This window comes from Glandiceps talaboti, chromosome 8, assembly GCF_964340395.1.
Source record: "Glandiceps talaboti chromosome 8, keGlaTala1.1, whole genome shotgun sequence".
NCBI classification, from domain to species: Eukaryota; Metazoa; Hemichordata; class Enteropneusta; family Spengelidae; genus Glandiceps; species Glandiceps talaboti.
The window spans coordinates 24,774,425-24,800,222 of record NC_135556.1 but is presented as its reverse complement, the minus strand read 5'-3'; the positions used below and the strand labels follow the sequence as shown (position 1 = coordinate 24,800,222).

Below are 25,798 nucleotides of genomic sequence, written 5' to 3'. Positions count from 1 at the left end.
TGAATTATCAGAGAGCCGGAATACATCTCACCCTGTCAGTTGTGTTCAAATCGAAAATACATAAATCTTGACAGAGAAGCACATAGACCTTTGACCTTTGACCTTTCATTATTGATATACTTACAATACACAATGAATAATTTGACGAGTTTGAGTCTGTTGGTGTCATTGTTGATTGTTCTCATTGTTAATGTTTATTTGCTTTTATGATTCATTTTTCTGAAACTAGGGAATATACAGATCGTGATATGCGTCTTGATACTAGTACTCCATACGTACACGTACGTCAACACAAAAATGTAATGTTAGATAAATCATGTCTTACCGCGATATAGCAGAAAAGCATCAGTAATAGCTGTACTATTGCAATATATACACGTATACGTTGACCACCAAATCTCTTTTGGAGATAATCAGGCATGGTGTAAGCCTATGGTGAGAGTAATGTATGTTAGCAATTGCTGTGAAACGAAAGTGTGAGGTTTATTAATTTGCATAGAATTAGTGTGTAGTTTACATATTTGACCGTCATCTCAGTGAATGGGGTAGTTGCATACTGGAATGGAAGTGGGAAATTTACTAATTTGCATAGATTCTGAATTAGTTTGTGGTTTACATATTTCAATATAGTGAGAGTTCATGGCTTGTTTTTGGGTACTTTTTTAACATCAAGTGGTTGTTTACTCTGAATTAATTCAAGCAGAATATGAATGTGTAATTACATGGAACGAAAGTGTGAGGTCTGCTAATTTGCATATAATTAGTGTGTAGTTTATTTATTTGAATATCATCTGAATTAATTCAAGTAGAATATGAATATGTAATTGCATAGAACGAAAGACTAGTGTGAAATTTACTAATTTGCATAAAATGACAGTTTGCTCATTTACGTAGTATTGGTGTGTAAGATTAATTCAGTTATTAAAATGTGGTTTTAGAGATTAGCTTGAAAGATTATTTGATTTACATGAAGATAGTACGAGTACTTTATAGGTTATAGCGTGTGGATAACAAATTTACATAGCGATGAAAGTGAATGTTTGTATGGTTTACAGCGTGATATTGTCATAAAGTACAGTAGTGTGATATACATGATCTACTGTGATCAAAGAATATATTTATATATAAAGAAGTGTTTTGATACAGTAATGGACATGAAGTATAAATCACAAGAATTGAACAGCAAATACAGTGTTATATATAATAGGGAACTTGCAATCCAGACTGCGCATGCTTAGACGCAAAGGAGTATGGGATTATCTGTGGTTATCGTAATACCTAATCTGGAGCTACCGATAAAATTAACCTCTTACAATGGTCAGGGTAAATATGAATTAATTATTTGTGGTTACAAACAATGTATCAACATTGTTTACAGTACTAATCGATTAGTATTTATGATCACATTTCCCATGATTCAACATTCAACATGGCGGGTTTGCAAGTTCCCTTTTCAACAAAGACACATTTTAGAGTAAACTCTACATATTTAGACCACTTACCCCAGAAGCTATGTACACTGGTACAAACACGAAACCAAGTAAAGCTAAACAACTGGTACCCTGTGAAATATTTGAATTAACAAATTGATTAAAAGTTAATGAAAAAAAAAATATTTGAAAGGTTTGTCCACTTCTTGATCACGAAAGTGAACTGTTTAATTTCCGTCATTTTGTCCATCACATTATAAACCTGGGTAATTTCATATTGCATGTATGTGCTTTTTTCTAACATTTTAACACAATGGCTCTAAGAAGAAAATGATATAAGAGTAAACCACGTCCATTGCCGCTTCAAATCACAGAAGTGACTTCAAGGAAACGGACAACTGTACGTACACTGCCTGATGAAATAATGAACAAGTTTGCTTACCGTAAACTCATAGAAAACCACAGCAATACCATCCACGGCAGCAGAACCAGCAACACCAATAAACGTACCACTGCCTATATTACTAACATATAAAGACAGACCAACCTATATATGTAGGGGAGGAAAACAGGTTAGAACGATAAAAATATGTCTTAGAGCAGTAATCATGATTAATATTATATAAACTAGCTATTTTCTCAATATAATTCTCTCTCTCTATCTATACTTCATGTACTTACAAGCCACCAACTCATACTCCTTCCGGCCAAGAAGTAACCCTGTGACGTACCACGATTGGCAGACCGGGATGACTGAAAGAAAGAAGCAGTGAAATGTACATTTCTCCCTCATTTGTATTTGTGTATCTGTACATGTTTCGAATCGCGACCATGAATCCTATGAAATACATCAGTCGAATACATGATTGTGATTTCCGTCATATTTCATTTTCTAATTCTGTTACGGTTTTAAATGATATACATATATATTATGCGCTTATACATGTGTAACCACTTCATGTTGTATTTAGGACACTGTATTGCACTACACTACAAAGTAAACATCGGTGTGAATGACCTATTTCTCATAGGTGAGACTAGACACGCGTCGGTTTCCATTTGCCTTTTTTTACTTACATTGAGCCCCATAGATGGTAGGTAAAACGTGTCAAATAAGTACAAGATAATCACAACCGTTGTCGTTATTGTTTGTCGAATTACTAAATAAAAAAAGACTCATTGTAAGGTAATATCCTAAATTATTATTCAAATTATATATGTGGTTCTACATACCCATAATCCCAAAGCAAATATACCCAATAATGTTAAAATAACGACTAGATAGTCGACAGTGTGAAGGGAATAATCTGAGTCCGAGTCTGCCATCGTGGAGACTCATTCAAGCTCTCGGGAAAGAATCAATTGTGACCCGATAGATGGACTTCGCTCGTTCTGATTTTATCTGAGTGTTAAATTTATTCAGAGGGGCTGCTGGTGTCACAACCAATGAGATATGTATATGACATCGATACATTGATCATTTACTTCGTTACTTTGTATACTTCAAACGTCACAGCAAAGGTCATAACCCCTTGACCAATACTCATCAGAATGAAATATGTACACATCGTTGATATGTAAGCAGTGTCCTATTGTACTCTGTTGATGCCAATAAGAAAGATTGCAATGTGATGTCTAAAATATTAATGAGAAAGAAAATCCCAGAAAGATGAAAAAAAATTGATAATCTTCATATGTTTGTGGAGGAGAATAAATAGTCATAATTGCATGCTATCTGTTAGCGCCGTTGCCTAACAACAAAGCCTAGCAGGTGAAGTAAACATTAACAGTATAGCGTGTAAAACATCAATTTATAAACACGACTGTCTCTAAATGTTAAGTACAGTTTAAATTGTGTAAGGAATGATGAAAACATTAACGATGACAGACAGTTGTCCTGTTTTTCGTTATGACCGTTTTCACTTCCCTAGGTTCGGAATATTTTGACGTACTGATGAGAAATATGACTATGTTGTAACACTTTTATCAATTTATGTATCAACTCATCCATCCATCCATCTACCCATCTGTCCATCCTTCCATCCATCCTTCCATCCACCCATCTACCCATCCATCCATCCATCCATCCATCCATCTACCCATCCATCTACCCATCCATCCATCCATCTACCCATCTGCCCATCCATCCATCCATCTACCCATCTGTCCATCAATCCATCCATCCATCCATCCATCCATCTGATGATCGCACTATGCGTGAAACTCGAGTTACAACCAAGAAAGAGTTCCAGAACTATCAAAACTATACATACATATATATATATATATATATATATATATATATATATATATATATATATATATAACTCGGTGAGTATCAATCTGCTAAAGACAGTGCTCTATACCGCAGTGGCAGAGCGTAATAGTTTTGGTAGTACTGGAACTCTTTCTTGGGTGTAACTCGGAGTTTCACGCATATTGCGATCATCAGACACTCAGAGTGTCTGATGATCGCAATATGCGTGAAACTCCGAGTTACACCCAAGAAAGAGTTCCAGTACTACCAAAACTATATATATATATATATATATATATATATATATATATATATATATATAGGAAGTCAGTGGTAAGATTTGTCCGTAGTACAGTGCTCGATACGTCTGCACGCAGAGCGGAGTATATGTTGAGGGTAGAAGAAAATCAAGTCGGGTTTTTCGTCTCTACAAGCCTGTTTCGTGAGTAAATCACTCGTCAGGAGATGTTGATGTACATCAACATCTCCTGACGAGTGATTTACTCACGAAACAGGCTTGTAGAGACGAAAAACCCGACTTGATTTTCTTCTACCCTCAACATATATATATATATATATATATATATATATATATATATATATATATATATATATATAGTCTACATATATATATATATATATATATATATATATATATATATATATATATATATATATATATATATATATATATGTAGACTCGAAAGACTAGCATTACTAAGCTATTTGTTATCCTAACTGATATTCTGATTTTGAATTTCGCTGTTCGAATCGAAGGACAAGCGAATATTCAGAATATCAAAATGTCAGTTAGGATGGCGGAATGGAGTAGTAGCGATAGTCCTAGTGTAGAATTCTAAACTGGTACAGTGTATTACGTATTGAAACTTCATTACACTTTTCCAGAGAAGAAGTGTAATGAAGTTTTTAATACGTACTACACTGTACCAGTTTAGAATTCTACACTACGATAGTCCTTGGAGTCTATAGTATAAACAGGTATGCTACGTTTATTGAACCTTTCACCCAAATGTGGCCCGTTGGGGGCGATCGTGTGAATCGTGGTATTCCGAGTCAACTCCGGGTCAACCAGTGCAGAGAATGGAAAACACACCACCAGGCTTCTCATTCATAATATAACCATTATAATTCATGTAATGGCGACCGATGTGACATGCGAACAGGTAAGTAACATGAGGAAGGTAAAATCTAAATGGTACTTTTGGCAACCAATACGATGGTGAATAAACTCGAAGTTGGTAATGACAGATTATGTGGGGTGACCAGTAGTGGTTCAACCATCGCTATTACCATAACGTTGACAGCATGTATAAGGGACTGGCCATCTTTTATCTGGGAGGGGTGGTGATGATTTTGGTGGGGGTTATTTTGTAAATCATTAACTGCAGCAATGTCATAGCTCAACCTAAGCAGGTACATAGATCATTATGTAAAAGTATCAGAAGGTAGGTTGCTTCTCGCCATTCTATGCCAATATATCGATAGAAGTTGTAATTTAGTGATATAATTATAACTACATGTAAGAAGACATATTTGTCTTAGTGGATTCAAACGTGTTGACTTCCGAGATACTTAAACAGTGATACACAAATGAATTGTAATGCTATATTCTACATAGGAAAGAGTTGAATTAATTAAACGATAGAAAAACGAAGTCAAAATGTGCATATATTGGCGGTCCATTTTTAGGGCGCGGTTTTTCCTGAGGGTTACTTTGACTTTCAAATTCCATTGTATTTTGGGTGACTCTGAGGTTCGATTTTGAAAAAAAAAACGATGCCCAGTTTAAAAGTGACGTGAACCCCCAGCCAGTAAAATGACTGACCCCTGCATAGGACTTATCTGTAAAATCGCGACCTCCTGATTTTGACGCAGTTTTGAATACTTCTTGTCAGTTCCATGACAAGCACACATAGGTTGTATTGATAAACTTCGAAACTAGCCAGATGTGATTGCAGTATAACCAATTCTTTAAAATAGTCCTCGCCCACAGGCACTTGTTTCCCCGAGATATGTATCAGAATATTGCTATCAGAATATAATAAAATGTCCATAATATCGATAATATTGTCGTATTTAGCCAACTATATGAAAGGGGTTAAATTACATTTGTTTGTATGATCGCGCAAGTCAACCTACCGCGAAATAACAACATTATTATAGTGGTTGGACTTGCGCGATCATAGAAACAAATGTAAGTTTACCCCATTCATATACAGTTGGCTAAATACGTCAATATTATCGACATTTTATTGTATTCTGATAGAAACGTTCTGATACATATCTCGGGAACCACGTGCCTGTGTCTTCGCCCCTGTCTACATGACATTTCTGACATGGCCATATGTAAATTTGTAATACGTAATAGTGTATCGTCCTTGACCCCTTGACCGGCATATGTATGCATATGTATATTGTCATTGTCATAACATTGTGAGATGGACGCGTTGTCGAAATAGTGCAGTGTAGTGGGACGGCCTCTGACCGTTGTCCATACACAAACTGGGTCGACTCGGAAGGATTGCAGCATAACACAGTAGTTCATCAACGCTGTACACAATTGCAATAACATTCACTATGAAAAGAACAATTATGGCAAACTGAAAATTACAATGTTGATCATCTTTTTAGCAAAAAAAGTTCAGTTTAATAACAAGAAAATATCAGTTCTAGTAGTAGCAGTGTTTTTATGATTCAACAATTAATATTGATATTTAATATCTATCCTACACAGTTTTAGAATTATGGGGATTTAGGCTCTTTAAAATCCCATTTTTTTCAACTTTTTTGACCGAGTACATTTTATTTTAACAAGTTGTGATATTTTTTCCATTTGCATGATTTGTGCTCGTTGAATGGATTGACGTCATAGCTGGCGACACGTGGTCGTTTACAAGACACTGTAGCTATTGTGTTTGGAGGCACAGCCGGTATTGGATATGGCATCGTTCAGGTTTTACAAAAAGAAGGTGCTACGGTCGTCATGACGGGAAGAAATAAAGAGAGGGGTAAAATAACTTTCTTTTTCTATCCGTTAATAATTATCTACGACTTTTAATCTTCGAGCCATGTTGGCGAATGTGATTATTCACCTACTATAAACGAATTACAACTCATTGCATAATTCATAATTCTAACTTTTAATCATTTTATTCCGACGCTTACTATTTTTGTAGGTAACCTGTAGTACGGGTGTTGTAGTTATTCCGTGTGGGATATGTTAGTTTGATAGACGGGTTTATTTGTTTTCACTAAGACAGTCTAGTTACAACATTGTGTTCACTGAGATTACTGAGATGTTGTAATCCAGAGCTTTCATCTCATAAAATGTCAATCTGTCATTTTCGTAGAAGGAAGAACTTTCTTTGTAAGAGCTCCTTCACCAATTTGAAACAAGAATATTGTCGAAATATATTTCATAATATATTTGTATCTACTATCAAAATTTAAAATAAATATCATTATGGTTGTTCTTACTGTTATTATTTCACAGGGGAACTTGCAGAGAAGGAGCTCTCCGGGTCAAAGTTCATTCAATCTGATATACGTCATTATCAATCATGTGAACAAGTTGCCAAGGAAACACACGAGACATTTGGGAAGATAAATATAGTGGTTTGCAATGCAGGTAAACAACTATATGAGAGAGGGAAGGGAGGAAGGGGCAGAGAGAGACAGGCTTGTGTGTGTGTGTGTGTGTGTGTGTGTGTGTGTGATAGAGAGAGAAAGAAAGAAAGTGTGTGTGTGTGTATGTGTGTGTGTGTGTGTGTGTGATAGAGAAAGAAAGTGTGTGTGTGTGTGTGTGTGTGTGCGTTCGTGTGTATATGTGTGTGTGTGTGATAGAGAGAGAAAGAAAGTGTGTGTGTGTGTGTGTGTGTGTGATGTCAGTAACTGTAACAATGTCGTTCCTGTACGCCAAATGAATTGCATGATTTATGAATATTTACGATTATCGCACAAGGTGACATTTTTCATTGAAGCTAATTAGAAGGCAATCGTTAATTACCCTGTCAGCCAATGAATTGATAGTATTGTCAGATTAAATGTTATTTTATTTAATTTCCATTTTATAGGTATTTTTCCAGTTCAAGATCTCAAAGATTTAACTGAAGAACATATTTCTGAGATACTTGATGTGAATCTTAAAGGTACCATTTTTGCTACCAAGGCATGTCTACCGTATTTGAAAGGTAAACTTTGATCACATAATGATTAGATTTATAATCTTAATAACACAGTTTTCACTTTGCAGGCAATCCTGGTGAGTTGCTGCTATTTTGATATCATTGGTTCATCCATGATTAGATTAGATTTGATTTGATATGATTTGATTTGATGCAAACACACATTCTTGATTGAATATACCTAATGTTTTTGAAAAACATAATGATCTTTGATTCATGTTTATTATTATTTTGAATTGAAATAAACTAATTTCAAATACCTTCCTCAAATAAAACTCTGGTACCCAAAGAAAAGATAAGTTTTTGTGTTCAGTGAAAGAGACTCAAGTGCGACTAGTCTTACAGGTAAGCTAACAATCATCCCTGCTGAACTGTAAAAATTATCATGAACTGTAGTCATGGAAATCCTTTGACGGAATAAGTGAACTTTTCGGTGTTTGACCTGTCTTCTGACATTTCAAGTCTCATTTAGATCTGTCCATTATTTATCATTCCTTTCTATTGGTTCAGAATCTGCTAAACAGACACCCGGAGGATCACGTGTCATTTTTACGTCATCGATAACAGGAAATTACGTAGGCTGTCCGGCGTTGAGTGTTTACGGAGCTACTAAGGCAGGACAGATGGGATTTCTGAGGTAAGAAAACACAAACTAACTAAATGTATGTCAACAGCAATTCATGGCTCCAAAAATGTATTGTTTTATTTGACAAGTCCTAAATATCAAAACCCCAGTAGTTGTATCTTTTTGTTATTTTTCGTTATATTCCGCTAATTTTCACCTGCTCAAAACACGTCAAACAAATACATCAATCAACAAACAGCCCAAAACCTTTCTCTGAAATTCCTTCCATCCTGAATTTCGTTTTCTTGCCGTTGATGGCACTGTGTACCTTACCTTTACACCCATGTCAACAAATAAAACTTGATTTTGTTGGATGTTGATAGGGTTCGATCATTAGGTAGTCATACACTCTTCAGCCACAATATGAAAATATGAAAGGACAGTATGGAAAAAAATCTATTTATATACTAGGATAAAAGGAAAAGACGTTCTCACACGATATATAGGTAAATAGTTTTGCTCTGTTCAACAAAATGTAAAAACAAATAAAAACTCTATACCTGTGATCACACCCTAGGTTGTTTATCTATACTTTATTCAGGACTGCTGCTGTTGAGTTGGCGGCAGACAACATCACTGTCAATGCCGTTCTACCCGGCAGTGTCAAGACTGACTCCTTAAATGAAGCCTTTTCTTTGGAAACAGATGCTAACGAGAAGGCAGTGCTTGCAGCAATACCATTGAAGCGGTAAGATCGACATCCTTCTGTATTTGCAATGCTAGAAAAAGAATGCTGACACACAGGACAGGATGACATGAAGTATTATACCCACGGGCTACTGCATCTTTCTACAATATGTATTGTGCACAACAGAGTTGAGTAATCTGCTGGTAAATAAGAGACCATACGACGGAGCAATGTAACTCCAAAATACTTCAAATAAATATGGCTTACATTGCGTATCTGTCAACAATTTATGAATGTATAATCAAGATTGTACCTTTGAGAAAGCCTTGTGGGGGGGGGGGCTTTGTCGTATCAGTCAGTTTTATATCTTACCAAAAAACCTGAACGACAACATCGACATCAACATCACCAAAGTTTCTTACAAAACTAAGAAAATGGTTAGTTTCTCAGACTGCATATGAAACAAATGGAAATTTATTGACGCTTTTATGATTCATAAATTTATGATCCTCAGTTTAATTCCCTTTCGATGTTTTATGTGTTAGACTATTGTCTGAAGATATTATATGTGTTTTTATCCAATCCATAGCTATGGTACACCGGAAGACATGGGAAATGTTGTGGCCTTCCTAGCTTCACCAGAAGCCAGTTTCATCACGGGTCAAGGGATAGCTTGTGATGGAGGTCAAATATTACCTGAAGTTTAGTTCCACTAAATGCTACAATCCATACCCAGTGTCTTTGATTACGAGAGAAGGATGTAGTTTTGATTGCATTGTATAGCATTTACAAAACATATCAATTTGTTTAATTTGCTGATATTCTTGTTGCTTAGCAATTTTTGGTCAGTTTTAATTAAAGTGAAGTAGAATTAAACGAAAATGTTTGTGGTATCAACCTTAGGCTTTAGATCGTATGAGGAATTATACTGATCACCGTGATACCTGGTGCATATCGAAAGTGTTGCGATAAACAGCACTGACAACCGAAGACATGATGCTGAATACATGCTATTAGCTCATGTCTACCTTGGTGGCCTACCTCACGATACGAGAAACCTACGTGTCTTGAAATTGACGAGGTCCTTGGTAAACTAAATGACTGTGTGATTAGATATATTGAAGGTATTTAACCACTGTGCCATTTGCATTGCAATGTCTGTGTGTGTGTCCGTCTGTCTGTCTGTCTGTCTGTCTGTCTGTGTCTGTCTGTCTGTCTGTCTGTCTGTGTGTGTCTGGCTGTCTGGCTGTCTGTCTGTCTGTATGTGTGTGTATGTATGTGTGTGTGTGTGTGTGTGTGTGTGTGTGTGTGTGATGTCAGGAAAATACAGGGCCTGTGAAAATGCAGGACTACTCTATATATATGTAATGCTGGCATTAAAATATACTAGTGTTAAGCAATTGGCCTTCAACATTGTTTAACAGTGGCAAATTGAGATACTTGTCATAAAGAAGAATTAAGGTTGGCATAAATTTATATGAAACATTGAGTTTCAATATTAGACAGGAATTAGATATTTCTCTGCTGGTCATAGTTCTTAGATAATGTTGCAGTTGAAATAAGTAGATTTTTGTACTGTGCAGTCCTTGCGCTAATAAAATTTGCCTAAAATGAAAACAAATAAAGATAACTTTGCCAACAGAGTAGTGTAAAATTATTACCTTAGCTGGTGGTATCGTTCTAAAACATTACTTTTGCACTGTACGTTGCGTCGTGTTGTTCCGCCCTCATCGACCTTCTCAGTGTAACATCCTCAAATGGCCAACGAGGGCGCCCGACATGGCTATCACAAACCCACCAAACAAGCAAGCAAATAAGTATATTTGTGTTGTACACATGCCATGTCACATCATGGTACAGTGTGGTCCCGGATCGATTTACCTTTTAGGTGCAAAGTACGTGCACTTTAATATCTAGCCTTGACACAAAATGGTTGCTGTAAGACTAACTGGCCTACTAGTGAAGTTCTTCTGGTATAAAGTTGGAGGCCCCGGGATGTGGCATCGAATCGTTGGAGGCCCCGGGGTGTGGCACTGAATCGTTGGAGGCCCCGGGGTTTGTCACTGCATCATTGCAATATTGCATTTTCCGAGATTCGGTGGAAGGTGATCAGCGACTTAGAGCATATTTGCAAGGCAATGAAGATGAGTGTATACCATTTAGAATCTATGATATGTAGAGGTGCAGGTAAATACACCAAACGAAGGATTAAAAATAAGTTATATTTTAATCAAACTTTTAGAGGAGAGGATTGAAAACTGCAATGATCCAATACCTGACGCTTTTTGTTACAAATAAATTTACTGTTTACTCCATTGGAGTGTAGGTACATTATTTCATCCGTCGACAGATGTACACAACTGCACCATCGAAATGTGTCCTCCACAGTGTAAGCTTACACGAAGTGACGTTATTGCAACTTCCGTCCGTCCTGTGGTTGGATATGGCGCCCCCTATGGTGGCTGCCAAACCAAAACCTATTAAATGCTTGTATTTTTCACTTTTTTCACTCTGAATACATTCACTGCCATAAAAATGTCTTAACATCTTCTGAAACATTGTGAAAGAAAAATAAAACTACAATAAAACTACCTATGAAGTTTAAAAATGACAGTTTTCGTTTGCCAACAAGAGACCAAAAATAAACATGAAATAGGTTGGCAAGCCTTATTGCTCATAGGTAAAATATGAAACTAGACAAATAAACAACTCAAAAGTGTAATAATAAGAACCAAACGTTAAAAATGGGAAAAGGGATAATATGACAAATTTTGCACGGTTGATCATTCAAGACTGATCATGCAAATACATTTTCCTGAGGCTATTGAAATGAACATATTAAAACTTTGAATACATTCCACTGTTTTTACTGGGTGGTTAATGAGCATAATTTTTGGTTTCGGCAAACCAGATTACATCATGTAAATACATGGTAACCTTTCAATTGATATCATAGACTTTATTTTGTAATGCAAAACCAAAAATTGCTTTCGTCCCTGAGTATATGATGTGAATTTCGGTAGCATTGCCAATGTGATTCAATTCATTTTTCCACACGAAACTGTCTCAAGTATAGCAACCGAGCCTTGAATATTGCACCCTGGATGTAAATCGAATCAGAATTAATGTATCCATTTATGCATAGAACCCCCAGACAAAGCCCGTCATTATAGCTAACATAATAACATAACTAATATTGACTATGTACGCCCATAATGTCTTCTCGTCTAAGGTTATCATGGCCATGGCACGTTCGTCGATTATTTTCTTCTTCTTGGCATGTCGATGTCTGTGTCTACATAGTCGACCATGTCGCCATGGATGCCAAATATCACTGTCTGTGTCTATATGGAGCAGAAAAAACAGAAAATAGTGAGTTATGAATTGAAATATGTAGGCCCCGTTTGACGTAGAGTATAAACAAGTATAACTGTACATAGTATACGTCTACACGCTACTGATCATAGGGTTTAACTATGTTCAAAGAGTCATAAATCAGAAACAAATATGCCAAGCCTCCTTTCGCCCTCCTAAATGTTTTTCAGTGCCACCATTTGTTTCCTCAACGCTCCAGTAAACCGTACTAGGTCCCTAAGTATTTTTTCTCTGGTTGTAATCAGTTTAACGCTCTTTTCAATTCTCACCTCTTGATACGACATGCCAATCCAGCAAGTCTAGTTTGAAACTACTTGAATATTCGCATGAAATCATCAACCATGATCATCAATGATCCCTAACCATTTCTCAAGAAAAAAATAGAACGGATATATGAACTAACCGTCTTCAAGTAGAAAAGTGCATGTCGCAACAAAACCATCCAAGTTGGATTTCTTTATTTGAAGCTCATTGTGGTCACTCTCTGACTCTCGATGTGTTACCCGTGTACACACGACATTAGCAGCTTCGTATTCTTCAAGATCTGGATGACTATCAACAGTTTGCATGGCTATATTGTTGATGTCAAAAAACTCCAATATTTCATCCTCTCTGTTTACTTTCACTTCTGAGTCCTTTGCAATTCGTTGTATTACGCAGTGTCTTGTCCACCATGTTAGACCAAGAAGCTGTAAGGAAACAAATACATTAATAGGTGACAGATTTTGTTTTCTATTTTGTCACTTCTATTTAATTCGTCTTATCTTTGTACGATATTCCCTCAAATGCATTGTTTTTTTAGAATATGTAATCCTTTCGGCATATCTTTATCGTTATTATCATTACCAAAATCATCAACTTATGTAATCTGTTTGTTTGTTTGTTTGTTTGTTTGTTTGTTTGTTTGTTTGTTTGTTTTACTTGTTTCTATTCTTGCCAGAGTGACTTGTCTCTCCCCTCCCAGTGTTTGTCTAAACTCCAGTCGTTGGTGGAGGAGCGCTCCAGCATCACACTCGTTGCACGCCACATGTGTTGGGTAGCTTATCAGAACACCACCAACTACCAATTTACAGTCTAACGTTGTCGGAAAAAAGGTCTTGTCGTTTTACAACTAATTCGGATCTGTCTGTCTGTCTGTGTCTCGTTGGTGGATGGGTTGGTTAGTGGTTGGTTGGTTGATTGGTTGGTTGGTTGGTTGGTTGGTTGGTTGGTTGGTTGGTTGTGTCGTTGCTGGGGACAGGGATGATGAATGTATTTGTGAGATAATTTTTAAAACTTACCGATTCCTTTGGTTGTGGGGGTGTCAATAGGCTGAACATAACGATGAACAACAAGGTTAAAAAGAACAGCATAATGGCGCAATGCAGATAGTGTAAAGTTTGCACTAAATAAGGCCTGGTATCAACTTCATCACATCTTGGATTTGAGTGGATTATGTCACGTGTCATTACGAGGATACTAACTACCAACGCCAACAACAGACCATAGAATGTACCCTGTAAATTGTTACAGATATTCTTAGTAATATGTCCCAATGTCCAATTTGTAATGCTGTTTTGTACCGCCTATTTCCCCTTCAAACCACGTGTCGTACGAGTACAAGATGTCATTTTTCGTTTCATTGGATGCTCATTAGATTATCAAGTTGTCTAGAGTTTTTCGTTGTGAATATAAGTATATTCTGTATATTATGTTATTTCTATAATATGACTAAATGAAATATCTGGAATTACCAATTACCAATTACAAATTAGGTTCTTCACTGTGCCCCAGTATGACGATATCCGGGAAGTCACTTACCTCCTCGTTAACTCTTTCCCAAAAGATGGCTAAAAGGTAGGCTGCCAACAACGGCGGGGAAAGGTACGACGCTATAGAATGTACATAGACAAATATTTGACCAGCACCGTAGTGTTTGATTAATGGTAACCAGACGAAACTCAAACCCACTAAAATGATAACTACGACTCTGGAAAAAAAACACAAGAAACAAATTATTTTTGAGCAATTATTCGAAATGTTTCAGAAGTTCTCGCATGACAATTTGTGAGCATTGTATGGTTATATCAAAATTTCCAAGACCTACCTGACAACGATCGCCTCTTCTTGTACACTACACTTCGGTCTTGCCGCCTTCCAGATGTCCAGCACAAATAGGTGACTACAGGTCTCAAACACGGCTATTAAAGCACTCATCACCCCAGCTAAAATGGCCGCCACCATAATTCCCTTCAAAACTGACAATAACATTATTTTTAATAATATATTGCAAAACGCTTGAACAGTTTTTGAAGCAAAGTAACACCTTCCTCTGTAACCGAGCACGAATATGTGAAAATGAATCAGGGTATTCATTAATAATATATGAATATTTCCATGACATTTTGCTAGATACGTCGACGGATCAACATAGCAACTATTTCTTACATCGTTCATACACCACGTTACATACGTCCTAATATAATAGCCATTCATTTCTACATGTTTGAAACATGTAATTATAAAGAACCCCACAAGTGCTTGTAATGATTACAGACAAAGTACTGATGATGATAATAATAATTAGCGAAAAGTAAGACATCTAATTCTAGTCACAATAGAGGGACATCCAAATGTTGGTATGTAAGCATTACATGACTCTATTCTGTGACTTAAAAACAACAAGTTGAGGGTTGGGTAAACTCACCTGTCGGCATAAGGTTCAAAATAAGATATGGATAAGCTACATCGGAACACCCATTGTAACTATTACAGACTTCATGGCAAACATTTGGATCAACACAAGCTACAACGTCTGCAAAGAAAGAAAGTTCACCAGTGTAATGTTCATTCATTCATTCATTCATTCTTTCATTCATTCATTCATTCATTCATTCATTCATTCATTCATTCATTCATTCATTCATTCATTCATTCATTATAGAAACATGTCTCAACTCAGTATTTCTACAATTCAACTTGAACCTTCAAAAATTGTAAAGTGTTTAATCTGAAAGATATAAAACAGAGACATTTTTTTACTTTCCATGGGCAAATCCACATAGATCATCATGATCTATGGAAGATCTTACAATCGAGAAACAAGGTGGTCTCGTATTCGTAAACTGATGAAAAATTGTGAGAGTTTGTTCAATATGAAGTCATACGCTACATAGAATATTTCTTTGAATTTCGAGAACTGCTGACTAATGGTCCCTCTTAGTTCATATTACCTTTGTAGAGAATTCTGCTGATCATTCCAGGATAGACCATTAGGAACATTGGAAGGACTTTCAGACAACCAGCAAGTATAGAACCAGCCTTGGCGTGGTCAAAGTTTTTGGCTTCAAGTAATTTACGCATAAGGATCTATTAAGATAAAAATTGTAGTGGTTGTTTTAGTACACTACTAGTAATCATAGTTAGGTAGATGTTCTATTAACCCAAAGTCTTAAACTTGTTTTTTGGTATTAAACATTTTCACATAAAAATATGTATCCCATTTATTTGATTCAATTTTAGACCAGCTAAATATTATATTATGTGGTTCAGTCACCTGGCCAACATTCTATGCTGGGGCTTTTATTATATAGCGAAAAGTGTAACTATATACAATGTATATTGTGTGTGTGCGTGTGTGCATTTTATAGTAGTTCGAAAGACCAGAGTTTCAAATTGCAAAGGCATGTTCATTATGTAATAGTGGAATAAGGATGATAATGATGCCATACACCATGACAACACTTTACCCTGTTAGACAAGAAGTAATATGCCGTCAGAATGTGAATCCCAAAAAGAACACCTGGCCACGGTAAACTGCTGTCAACAGGTCGGAATAGGTGCCAAGTTTGTTCTGATGGTATCCCACACGATGTGTTACCGGCTAATGTTGACATTGGCACAGAATCCATGTACATGTTTTCAAACATGTAATAACTTCCCGCTTCAATATAACCTAGACAACGACAAAAATACGAAAATATCTCTAAAAATAATCGCGATATTCTTGGAAGAAAAAGTAGACTGATTGTAAGGTGAATTTCCTGAATGAAAAATGATCTATGATCTCTGAATCGCGACAAACCTATTTCTTGTTTGGCTGTGGTTGGATACTGACCTATAGTGTAGGCGAATGAGGAGTATCATGACACAGTCATTGTCACACGAACAAGAAAAGAAAAGGAGGAGTGGAGGAGAAGGCGTGAGACGTGGGGGGGGGGTAGAAGAAGGAGAGAAATATCTTCGGTTGGAAAATAATGCCCACCTCCATAAGCGTAATCATACTTGTTTGCTTGTTTGTTTGGCTTTATTTAAACTCGATAATTTGTTGAGCCAACGGCTCTTCTAACACAATGTCGAGTAGAATACTTTTCCGCTGACATACAGAATTATGACCATCCTAAAGGCAAGTGTTTCAATCCTGCTTCTTTCATTAGTGCTATCTTATCAGTGTAACCATACGAATTACATAGAATATTCACTCTGTTCTAGACCAACATTTCCTAAAAATGAATTATTGTGTTTTTTGTGACTCTAATTCTTTAGTTTACATAAAATCACTATTATTTACTTGTATATAATGTTTGAACAAATGCGCCAATCAGAAATGGTGTTTTACTTGCATATGGTAATCTGTAAAAATGATCCAATCAGAAATGGTGGTTCACTTACATAAGAGCAAAAATGCTGGACACAGATTAAATGGTGTACTTACATATAATCATCAGAATCAATGCACCAAACAGAACTAATATAGCCATGAGGACCTCTGTGTGTTCTGCTTCACTCAAACCACCTGTAAAATGTCATCAAACCATAATAGATGTGTAGTTATTCTTTGTTTGTATTAAATCAATAGCGCATTCATAATTCATAAACGACACCTCGATTCAACAGGTGGTTGTAGGCGTGGTTTTTGAATCAACGGGTAGTTTGTAGGCATGATTTGAATCAACAGGTGGTTGTAGGCATGATTTGAATCAACAGGTGGTTGTAGGCATGATTTGAATCAACAGATGGCTGTAGGCATGATTTGAATCAACAGGTGGTTGTAGGCATGATTTCTTTGAAATCTCAGACTGTTTTAAACAGAATACGCCACAGGGACATAGTTCCCTGAGAATCAAGGTTAACATTTCACCAAACAATGCCATACGAACGCTTGCTTCTTGTCCTTTGAAGAGAAAAGAGATATTTGGGAGTTCATCATCTTATTTTCACGGAAATTGATAATATTTTATTTTCCCACATAGTTAACACAATTATCCATCGAAATGTTTTAATTTTAATATAAGTTTGACCTTAAAACATTTGTATGGCAATTCCTGTTCTTTCATCTTGATATTTAAGTAAGAACAAAGAAGCAGTAACTTTTTATTTCCGCGGCTCATACTATATACTACATCAAGGGTACTTGTAGCTATTGGCAACTGTACATAGTACATACACAAGCTTATACGTCCGAAGCTACGTCACAGTATTAAAGTGATTAAATTTAGATTTCACGTATGTCGAGAAAATCAATATCTATAACGTTTATACACATGTATAAAATTGTTTATTCAGAACCAGGATTGGTACAACGTATTATATAGTCATCAGAACCAGAAACTATTTACTTAAGATAGCCTCGCTCTTTGCGTGTTCAAAATATTTAGCATACATGAGCTATCGATGTAGTCAACTGTTAGCCTCGATACATGCCCACAACCGACCAGAGATTAATATTGACAGATTACACAGGACGCCAATGTAGGCGACTCAACTTTGTCCCAGTAATTTCACCACTGGTAGGTGTATGTACACAGTGTACAAATTCTTCGTTTCGTAGTTCACATAGTTCCTCTAACTGTCCATACGTCTAGATTTGTTGATACCCACTTATTGTAAAACAAATGACGGACAATTTCATATCTTACCACACACGGCGTAAATGGCCGTCAAACTGAGTAAAATTGCAACAGAGGCGAAGTCACTAACGTTGAATATAACTTGAATGAACAGGGAACCACAGTATATTATCTCGCCCTGAAATTTAACAAAAATTATTTTGATTAAAACAACGATTGATAAAGTATTCGTTAATAAGCATGACTAGGTCATTGTTGTAATCAATATTATAGTTTTAGATTTCCATGGCAACCATACGGTTGAAGGAATGGTAATCTAGAAAGTTATGGTTATTTTCAAATATATCGGGGTTTTTTGGAAGCATAAATTGAGTTGAAAACGAAACGAAGTCATTGTGCATAAAGTTCGTGTCAATAAAATGTAGCCATGGCAACGTAAACTGACGACATACGCTATCATTGAAATGGTTCTGAAGTCTATGAGTCAGTCACTCAACTTAGTGATGACGTGCCTGATACCTTAACAAGGTCACCCACTCATTTTATTTAAAATCGGTTGATAATGCTGTAGTTATCACACCTTTGTAGCTCTATTGTGTTGTCATGCCAATGGACTAGACATCACCGTGTCACGCCACGTGTAGAGTTACATTCGATGGTTCGTACCGTAACCTATATTTTGGGTTTGGAGGCCATTGGTACCAAAGTGATGGAAGTGCAAGGACAAAGTCAAACTTTGCAGCCATTCTTTACGATGGGAGTGAATTGTCCTACGATCAAGTTAGAATAAAATTTCTAAACTTTTAAAATGTTGTTTTTTTCGTTTATCCCCAAATTTTCCCGTTGTCTAAATGTTATCCAAATTAGTGATTTCGTGTGCTAATTTGGGAGCTACAGGTAACATGGTTTTGTTGACCCACATCCAATTAAATAAAGCATTATCCGTTGTCTATGATTTTCAAATGTGTCCGGCTAACAGCTGTAAATGTCGACAGTTGTTATGTATTGGTTGTAAATTAGTAACAGATATGAATCCCAGTAATATGACATTTAAGAATAAACCTATTCTAATAAAATCTATCAAATGACAATTTTTTCTTCTTTGTCATTAAATAATTCAAATTTTCATTCTTTAAATGACAAAAGTAAATTTTCGCATATTTTGACCTCAGATGATAAACTTCCTATTGGAAAATTTCTTGTTGATGTAAACAGACCTCCAGCAGTTGGCTAAATGACTGTATTGTATTGACTTTATTTCTGTATGGTATTTTTGTATGCTTTACCATGCTTGCTGTGGCATGTTGTTATGCCATAAAGATTGATTGATTGATTGATTAATTAATTAATTAATTAATTAATTAATTAATATTATCATTACTATTATTATTAAACTTATATTTTCACATACATTATATTGGTCTTACAAATTACTGATTATAATGCCCCGTTTGTGGAACACCCTTGGGGCTAATAACCTATGATTTGCGAGTCACATTAGGGCTATGTCAGTCTTGTGAAGGACAGAAACTAGAGCTGGTGCAAAGGGTCACTGTGGCAAGAGGGATGGGGAGAAAGGCCAGGTTATCCATCCATGTAGTATTGACTATTAGCCTTACAGACATTCTTTGTCAACCCGGATACAGGCGTGCGGCGGAATAGACGATAATGTCATGGGTTGATACACTCTGCCTGTACAGCTCACCGCTTGATCAGAAGTGAACCTCAGTAATAAATCTAGCTGATGACAGAGTAAAACGTTTACGGACACCGTGGCTGTTGAATGTAGATGCCATGATCAATCTGACGTAGACATAAAAAAAAACAACCGGGAGATCATCCTCCTCGCCGACCCACGTATTCCATGTATTCGTTGTGTATTCTTCCGCGACAAATAGTTTTTCCGAAAAATATTATTTTGTTGCCGTAAACATTAACAGACAGAGAACAGCTGACGACAGTCACAGTAATGTTTCAATCTTTGACAATATATATGTACTAGTCTAAGTGTATCTACGTGTATGTAGTATGACCAGATATACTTTATTGGTATGTATATAACTTATTATCACGTCGCTTACCAATCAAAAGGTGTCCGATGTCGTGTACCTTTATTTGTCACAATGTTCAGTCTTATCAAAAGACACGAGTGTCGTTTCACCATGTGACCTTAATGTCAATTAAATGGACGATTAGAGTTGATTTGCTTTTAAAGGGCCATGTTTCAATCCCTGGTCATCACATTAGTGTATGTGGTCATTCTTTTACTCTGAACCAAATGTGTCTGTAGCTCTGTAAAAAATTGGTTTTCATTTCTGGATGGACTTGATTGAATCTCCCGCTCAAATTCCTAATAAAACTTCTGTTTTGTACAACTGGTCTTCACTTTGCATGCAACATCTAAAATATGCAAATCATTCTTGTTTCAAATAGATTGTATCTACTATTGACTACGTGTCGAAATAGTAGTTCTGATCTTTTAAAAGGGACAATATACAAAGGGGTCACTGTGGCAAGAGTGAGTTAACGAGTCACATGCGTAGTCCTCTTGTAACCCTTAATTTTGTCGTCATCTTTACTAAGACAGTGTACGAGCTACGATGTCCTGTAGAGAACACAACTCGATACTGATTGCGATGTAGGCCGACGTTCGGAAATAGTGTCAAACATGAGCTTACAAATTTGCGAAATTCTGAAATTTGTGAATTTATGGTCATATAAACCCGGGGATCGGACCCAAAAGATAACTGTCATACGAGGACGTGACTTATGTATCTATCACAGTATCTTTGACAAGATTGTACATTGGTGTGACTAATTACCGTCATTTCTTGACATGAGATGACCCGATGTCGCGTATTATCTTGTCATACTACATCCAATGACAAGTAGACGTTGTCGTTTAGCTAGAGGCACGTTATCGAGAACAGTTTATTCGTCAAGGTGACATGAAACGCTAGATGAGGCCTAGATGAACCTCACTAGATTGTCGTTTTGGGAAATGTTTATTACACATACAGGTGGATATTATGACACTTTTTAAAGAGACGATCTACATTTCAAATAAAGCATTGCCAACTGTAATGTACATATTTATAATCACAAAATGTATAATATAAGATAAATACAAATTTTGAATATTTCGTCGTGTAGCTCACTGCACTCGGACACTCGGATTAGTCGTTAACTCATCACAGACATTCTTCTTGTAGGCGTTCTATAACGACAGAGAGTTTGGGGGTAGTATATGTCCAGACCTTTCGGAGTTCTAGATCTGTCAATGATGTTGAAAAGAAGGTGTGCAATAACCAGAAGAAATAGTGTATAAAGAAACAAAAACCTTACATAAATACCGACAATGTGGAGTTAGTGACAAAACTGATGAAAACTGTAAAGTCGGAGAGCCAGACACACACTCACACCCCCCCCACACACACACACACACGCACGCACGCACGCACGCACCCTCCCATATGCACACATCCTCCCCTCGCCTCCCAACACACACATACACACACACACACACACACACACACACACACACACACACACACACACACACACACACACACATGTATCTTTCTCTTACCGCTATTTGACAAAATAACATCAATAATAATTGTATAATGGCTGTGTATACTCGTATTCGATGACCACCGAACCTTTTCTCCAAGTAATCAGGCAGGGCATACGTCTAGAAGTTAAAGGTGTTGCTTACAATTATTTGTGGTAATATATCGGTCTAATACTAGCATATCAAACTATGGAGGAAAGTACTCTTGTTCATGTGCTCTGTATAAAGAGGCATGATTCAAAATTTGACATTTGATTTATTCTTTGGTCTGGTAATGTAACAGAGTGTGTAACGTATTTCATATCACGTTTAGCCTGCCAGTGGATATTGTAATTATCACCCCATTAATGACAATTTTGAACTCAGATGCCCTATTCCCTAACGCCAGTCCAAGGTTAATACAATGGAAATTTGTAAGTTCTTTCATCCCAATGTAAGTCATAAATTCTACAGTCTTGTAGAATAGAGTTTGACGAAAATTAACATAGATTAAAGTAGAAGTAGACCCTTAGTGCTAGAGTTTTTACAACAAGTCTATTGAGTACTTCGTATATTATGTGTGAGATGATAGACGATACAAGAATTTTTTTTTTTTAAAGTTGAGAATTTTTTTTTAAAAAAATGATTGACTAATTCTTTGAATAATATTACCAAATCATTTTAAAGCTAATGGCACACTTATAAGATAAATACATGTAACTAGGCATACAAATGTGAATTACGACAGTTACGGTAAAAGTTATATATATATATATTTGGTGTGACAATTACTTATATATCTGTTTTCATCGAAAATATTATGTGTTACATGTTCCCAATTCATGAAGTAAAACATATCAAAAGATTTATAATTGGGTTTTGTAGGCTAACATACGGATGTCGTGTTTCATTCAATTGTTGTTGTTGTTGTTGTTGTTGTTGTTGTTGTCGTCGTCGTCGTCGTAGTCTTTTCGACATTACGCTGATGTCAAATCATAGGTTTTTAGTAGCTGATTTTAACATGAATTCGCTATCAATCAGAATTACAGACCAGATAATTACAATGAAACCTTAGACACTTTCATGAATCTAAGTTTACCATTCTTATATCGGTAGGATGAACCTTTGCCAAATAATAAAGGAAATGCTTTAAATTTGCAAACAATTAAAGAAGATAAATTTTAAGATTTCAAATTTCTTTCTTTTCCTTTTTAAATGACATGCAAATGAGATTATTATAAAGACTGGACTTACCCCCGAGGCAACATACATCGGCACAAAGACGAAGGCCAATATGGCTAAACAGGAAGTCCCCTAAAAATAGATAACAAAGTGAAATGATAGAAGTTATACAACATCTTTTACATGAATAAAAGCAAAGCAATACAATTGAATTTTGACATTGGCTTACATTCACTCGGTGTTTGACTTTATGGCATCTATTGGCGAAGAATCGAAAGGAAAATATCATGCGATGTTTACCTGTAGCAGAACAGCATGTAAGCCTGCATTATGTTATAAAATTATATGTTATAATAAAGTATCGAGTAAAAAATAAACAGCTTCCTTAGATAATTGTCAACATCACACTACGTCCTTCCGTCCGTCCGTCTCTCTCTCTCTCTCTCTCTCTCTCTCTCTCTCTCTCTCTCTCTCTCTCTCTCTCTCTCTCTCTCTCTCTCTCTCTCTCTCTCTCTCTCTCTCTCTCTCTCTCTCTCTCTCTTTCTCTCTCTCTCTCTATCTCTCTCTCTCTCTCGCTGTTTCTCTCTCTCTCACACACACACACACACACACACACACACACACGTACACATCGCCTACTTACTGCGAATTCATAGAATACGACGGCAATACCATTCCATGCTGCGTAACCTGATACACCGACGAATGTACTACTGGGGATATTACTGAAGTATAGTGACAACCCAACCTGTAGTAAAACAGGAACTTTATTATTTGACAATTGTGTAGGTTAACTATAATAATCTCTATATATCCTATTCTCAACACTTTATGACGGTTTTGGCGAATGTGGCTCTTCTTGCCCAGATAACATTCATTTTATGTACACCCTTCAAATTATTTGTGTTTTCGATTGACTGTCCTGTGTACGCGGTCACGTGACAGGTGCACCGCACAGTTCAACCTACGTAGACAGGTTGCTTAACATAAATGTAGGCGAAAGGTCGGAGTTATATTTTAAAAGTGGAATTTTCGTCTTGTTGCGTGTTACAACCTTTATTTGCCCATTTTCTTCCTTTCTTGATTTACATAATAGTTAGATATAAAACAGGACAAGTATAAACTTACCAACCACCAGCTCATACGACCTGCCTGGAAAGGTCCATGATGGAAATGGTGCCGGGAAGACTGAAATGAAATACAGTTACTGATTTGTCGTGTCATCTCACAACATTTGGTATTAGCACAATAGATAGATAGATCTTATGGTTTATACATGGTGTGGTTGTCAATACCAGTTCTAGTTTTCGGTGTTCAATTTGGCGAACTATCTTGGCGATAAGTTGAATCATCTGAATATTCTCTCTTCATGAGTGAAGGGTCAAAAACAAGTTGCCCATTATGAAGTACATCACTTCATTTTTCCCCATCCAGGAACTAACTAAATTGTATTATATCGTGTCGAAATGTTTTTTAAGTTTTTTTTAATTCATTTTACCTTGACTGTTACAAGGAACCGGTTTACCATAACCATGCATGTTCTGGATAAGATCTATTTTTTAACTTTTAACACCACAATATTAATAAAATGAACATTGCTAGGACATGTTTTTTTAAACTCAGTTTTGAGATTTTCCTGATGTACGTTTATAATTAAGGCTATGTGTCTGATTTTTTATTTATTCGAAAGTAGAATAGAGAAGTTAAATCAGATGGCATGATGGGAATTCTTTGTCGGTACATGTTTATTTCATCAAAGTGATGTGATGACACTAGAATTTACATTTTCAAAAATAAGAGCAATAATATTAATAAAATAAGAAATAGTGTGTGTGAATACTTACCCATAGTCCCCCAATAAAAAGTACAAACATAGTCAAAATACCGACCACATAGTCAGCGGTATCAATCGTATAGTGACGTTCAACCATTTCGAAAATCTGGTAGCTGTGTGACAATAACCGGCACAGTCGTAATCGCCAACGGCTTCTCCCCGAGGTAGTTTTGAAGAGCTACAATTTAGTTGTGTCAATATACAGGGTGTCATCTTGGTACTGCGGTGAGCTTGGGTAAATACACCGTATGTCATTTTACTTGTGTAAATATCCAGAGTCCTTTCTCGCGTCCGTCCATATCACTGCTGATCACAGGTTGCGGCGTCACCTGATCGGACGAAGGTTCCATCAGTCCCCGATTAGGTAAATTCACCGAACACGAGGTCTGTGATATGGCGATGTAGGCCGACGTTACAAAGATTAAGCGTGTTAAATTAATGTCGAAGTTGAACGCACTAGCCTCACCGCTTTCCTAATTAATTTATACCCTCGCTAGTGAATTGAGAATTATTTTATTAGAGTAAAATAGGCACAATTACTTGATTTATCAAAATTTATACATGTAATATCAAATATGGAATTAGCATCGGTATATCGGCTTATGCATTTACTCATTCAAGGCTTTGAGTTTTCACACAAAAAACAAAGTTTAGTTGTCAAAGTTAACATGACATTGAAAATTAAATTTAAAATTTCCAAACATAGTATATGATATTACATACTAGTAATTGTGTTAGCTTCAAACCTGACCGTTCTCATACGTTACTGCACACTGCTGACCGGTATGAAATGGCTAGGTTGTATTATCTATTACTTTATTGGATTACTTAAGTTATTACTTTTCGTGTTTAAAACTTTACAGTGGAGTGATAGGTTGAAA

At 36.2% G+C, this 25,798-nt stretch overlaps 3 protein-coding genes across 3 annotated transcripts in view; 1 reads left to right on the top strand and 2 right to left on the bottom strand.

The window, feature by feature from the left end:
* LOC144439416 (sodium/glucose cotransporter 4-like) overlaps window positions 1-2,756 on the bottom strand; it is an 8,630-nt gene extending 5,874 nt beyond the window's left edge. The window contains exons 1-6 of the mRNA XM_078128702.1: window positions 2,664-2,756; window positions 2,112-2,183; window positions 1,873-1,977; window positions 1,503-1,562; window positions 326-430; window positions 1-32 (exon numbers count right to left, since the gene is read on the bottom strand). The exon at window positions 1-32 is cut by the window's left edge and continues 74 nt beyond it. Coding sequence (XP_077984828.1) covers window positions 1-32; window positions 326-430; window positions 1,503-1,562; window positions 1,873-1,977; window positions 2,112-2,183; window positions 2,664-2,756 — 467 coding nt within the window. The remainder of the gene's footprint in view (window positions 33-325; window positions 431-1,502; window positions 1,563-1,872; window positions 1,978-2,111; window positions 2,184-2,663) is intronic.
* Window positions 2,757-4,782: 2,026 nt separating this feature from the next.
* On the top strand, window positions 4,783-9,899 carry LOC144439524 (3-oxoacyl-[acyl-carrier-protein] reductase FabG-like). Its single transcript, XM_078128823.1, has 7 exons — window positions 4,783-4,871; window positions 6,581-6,716; window positions 7,202-7,336; window positions 7,782-7,898; window positions 8,403-8,529; window positions 9,059-9,205; window positions 9,735-9,899. The coding sequence occupies exons 1-7, from the start codon at window positions 4,845-4,847 to the stop codon at window positions 9,850-9,852; spliced, it is 807 nt and encodes a 268-aa protein (XP_077984949.1). The 5' UTR covers window positions 4,783-4,844; the 3' UTR covers window positions 9,853-9,899.
* Window positions 9,900-12,280: 2,381 nt separating this feature from the next.
* On the bottom strand, window positions 12,281-25,014 carry LOC144439415 (sodium/mannose cotransporter SLC5A10-like). The gene is made up of 15 exons (XM_078128701.1): window positions 24,928-25,014; window positions 24,212-24,271; window positions 23,727-23,831; window positions 23,156-23,215; window positions 21,938-22,042; window positions 18,418-18,526; window positions 17,214-17,294; window positions 16,249-16,454; window positions 15,733-15,868; window positions 15,207-15,314; window positions 14,607-14,757; window positions 14,321-14,489; window positions 13,801-14,016; window positions 12,924-13,209; window positions 12,281-12,489 (listed from the first exon to the last, which is right to left on the bottom strand). Exons 1-15 carry the CDS (start codon window positions 25,012-25,014, stop codon window positions 12,281-12,283), a joined length of 2,088 nt encoding a protein of 695 aa, XP_077984827.1.
* Between the last annotated feature and the right edge of the window lie 784 nt (window positions 25,015-25,798).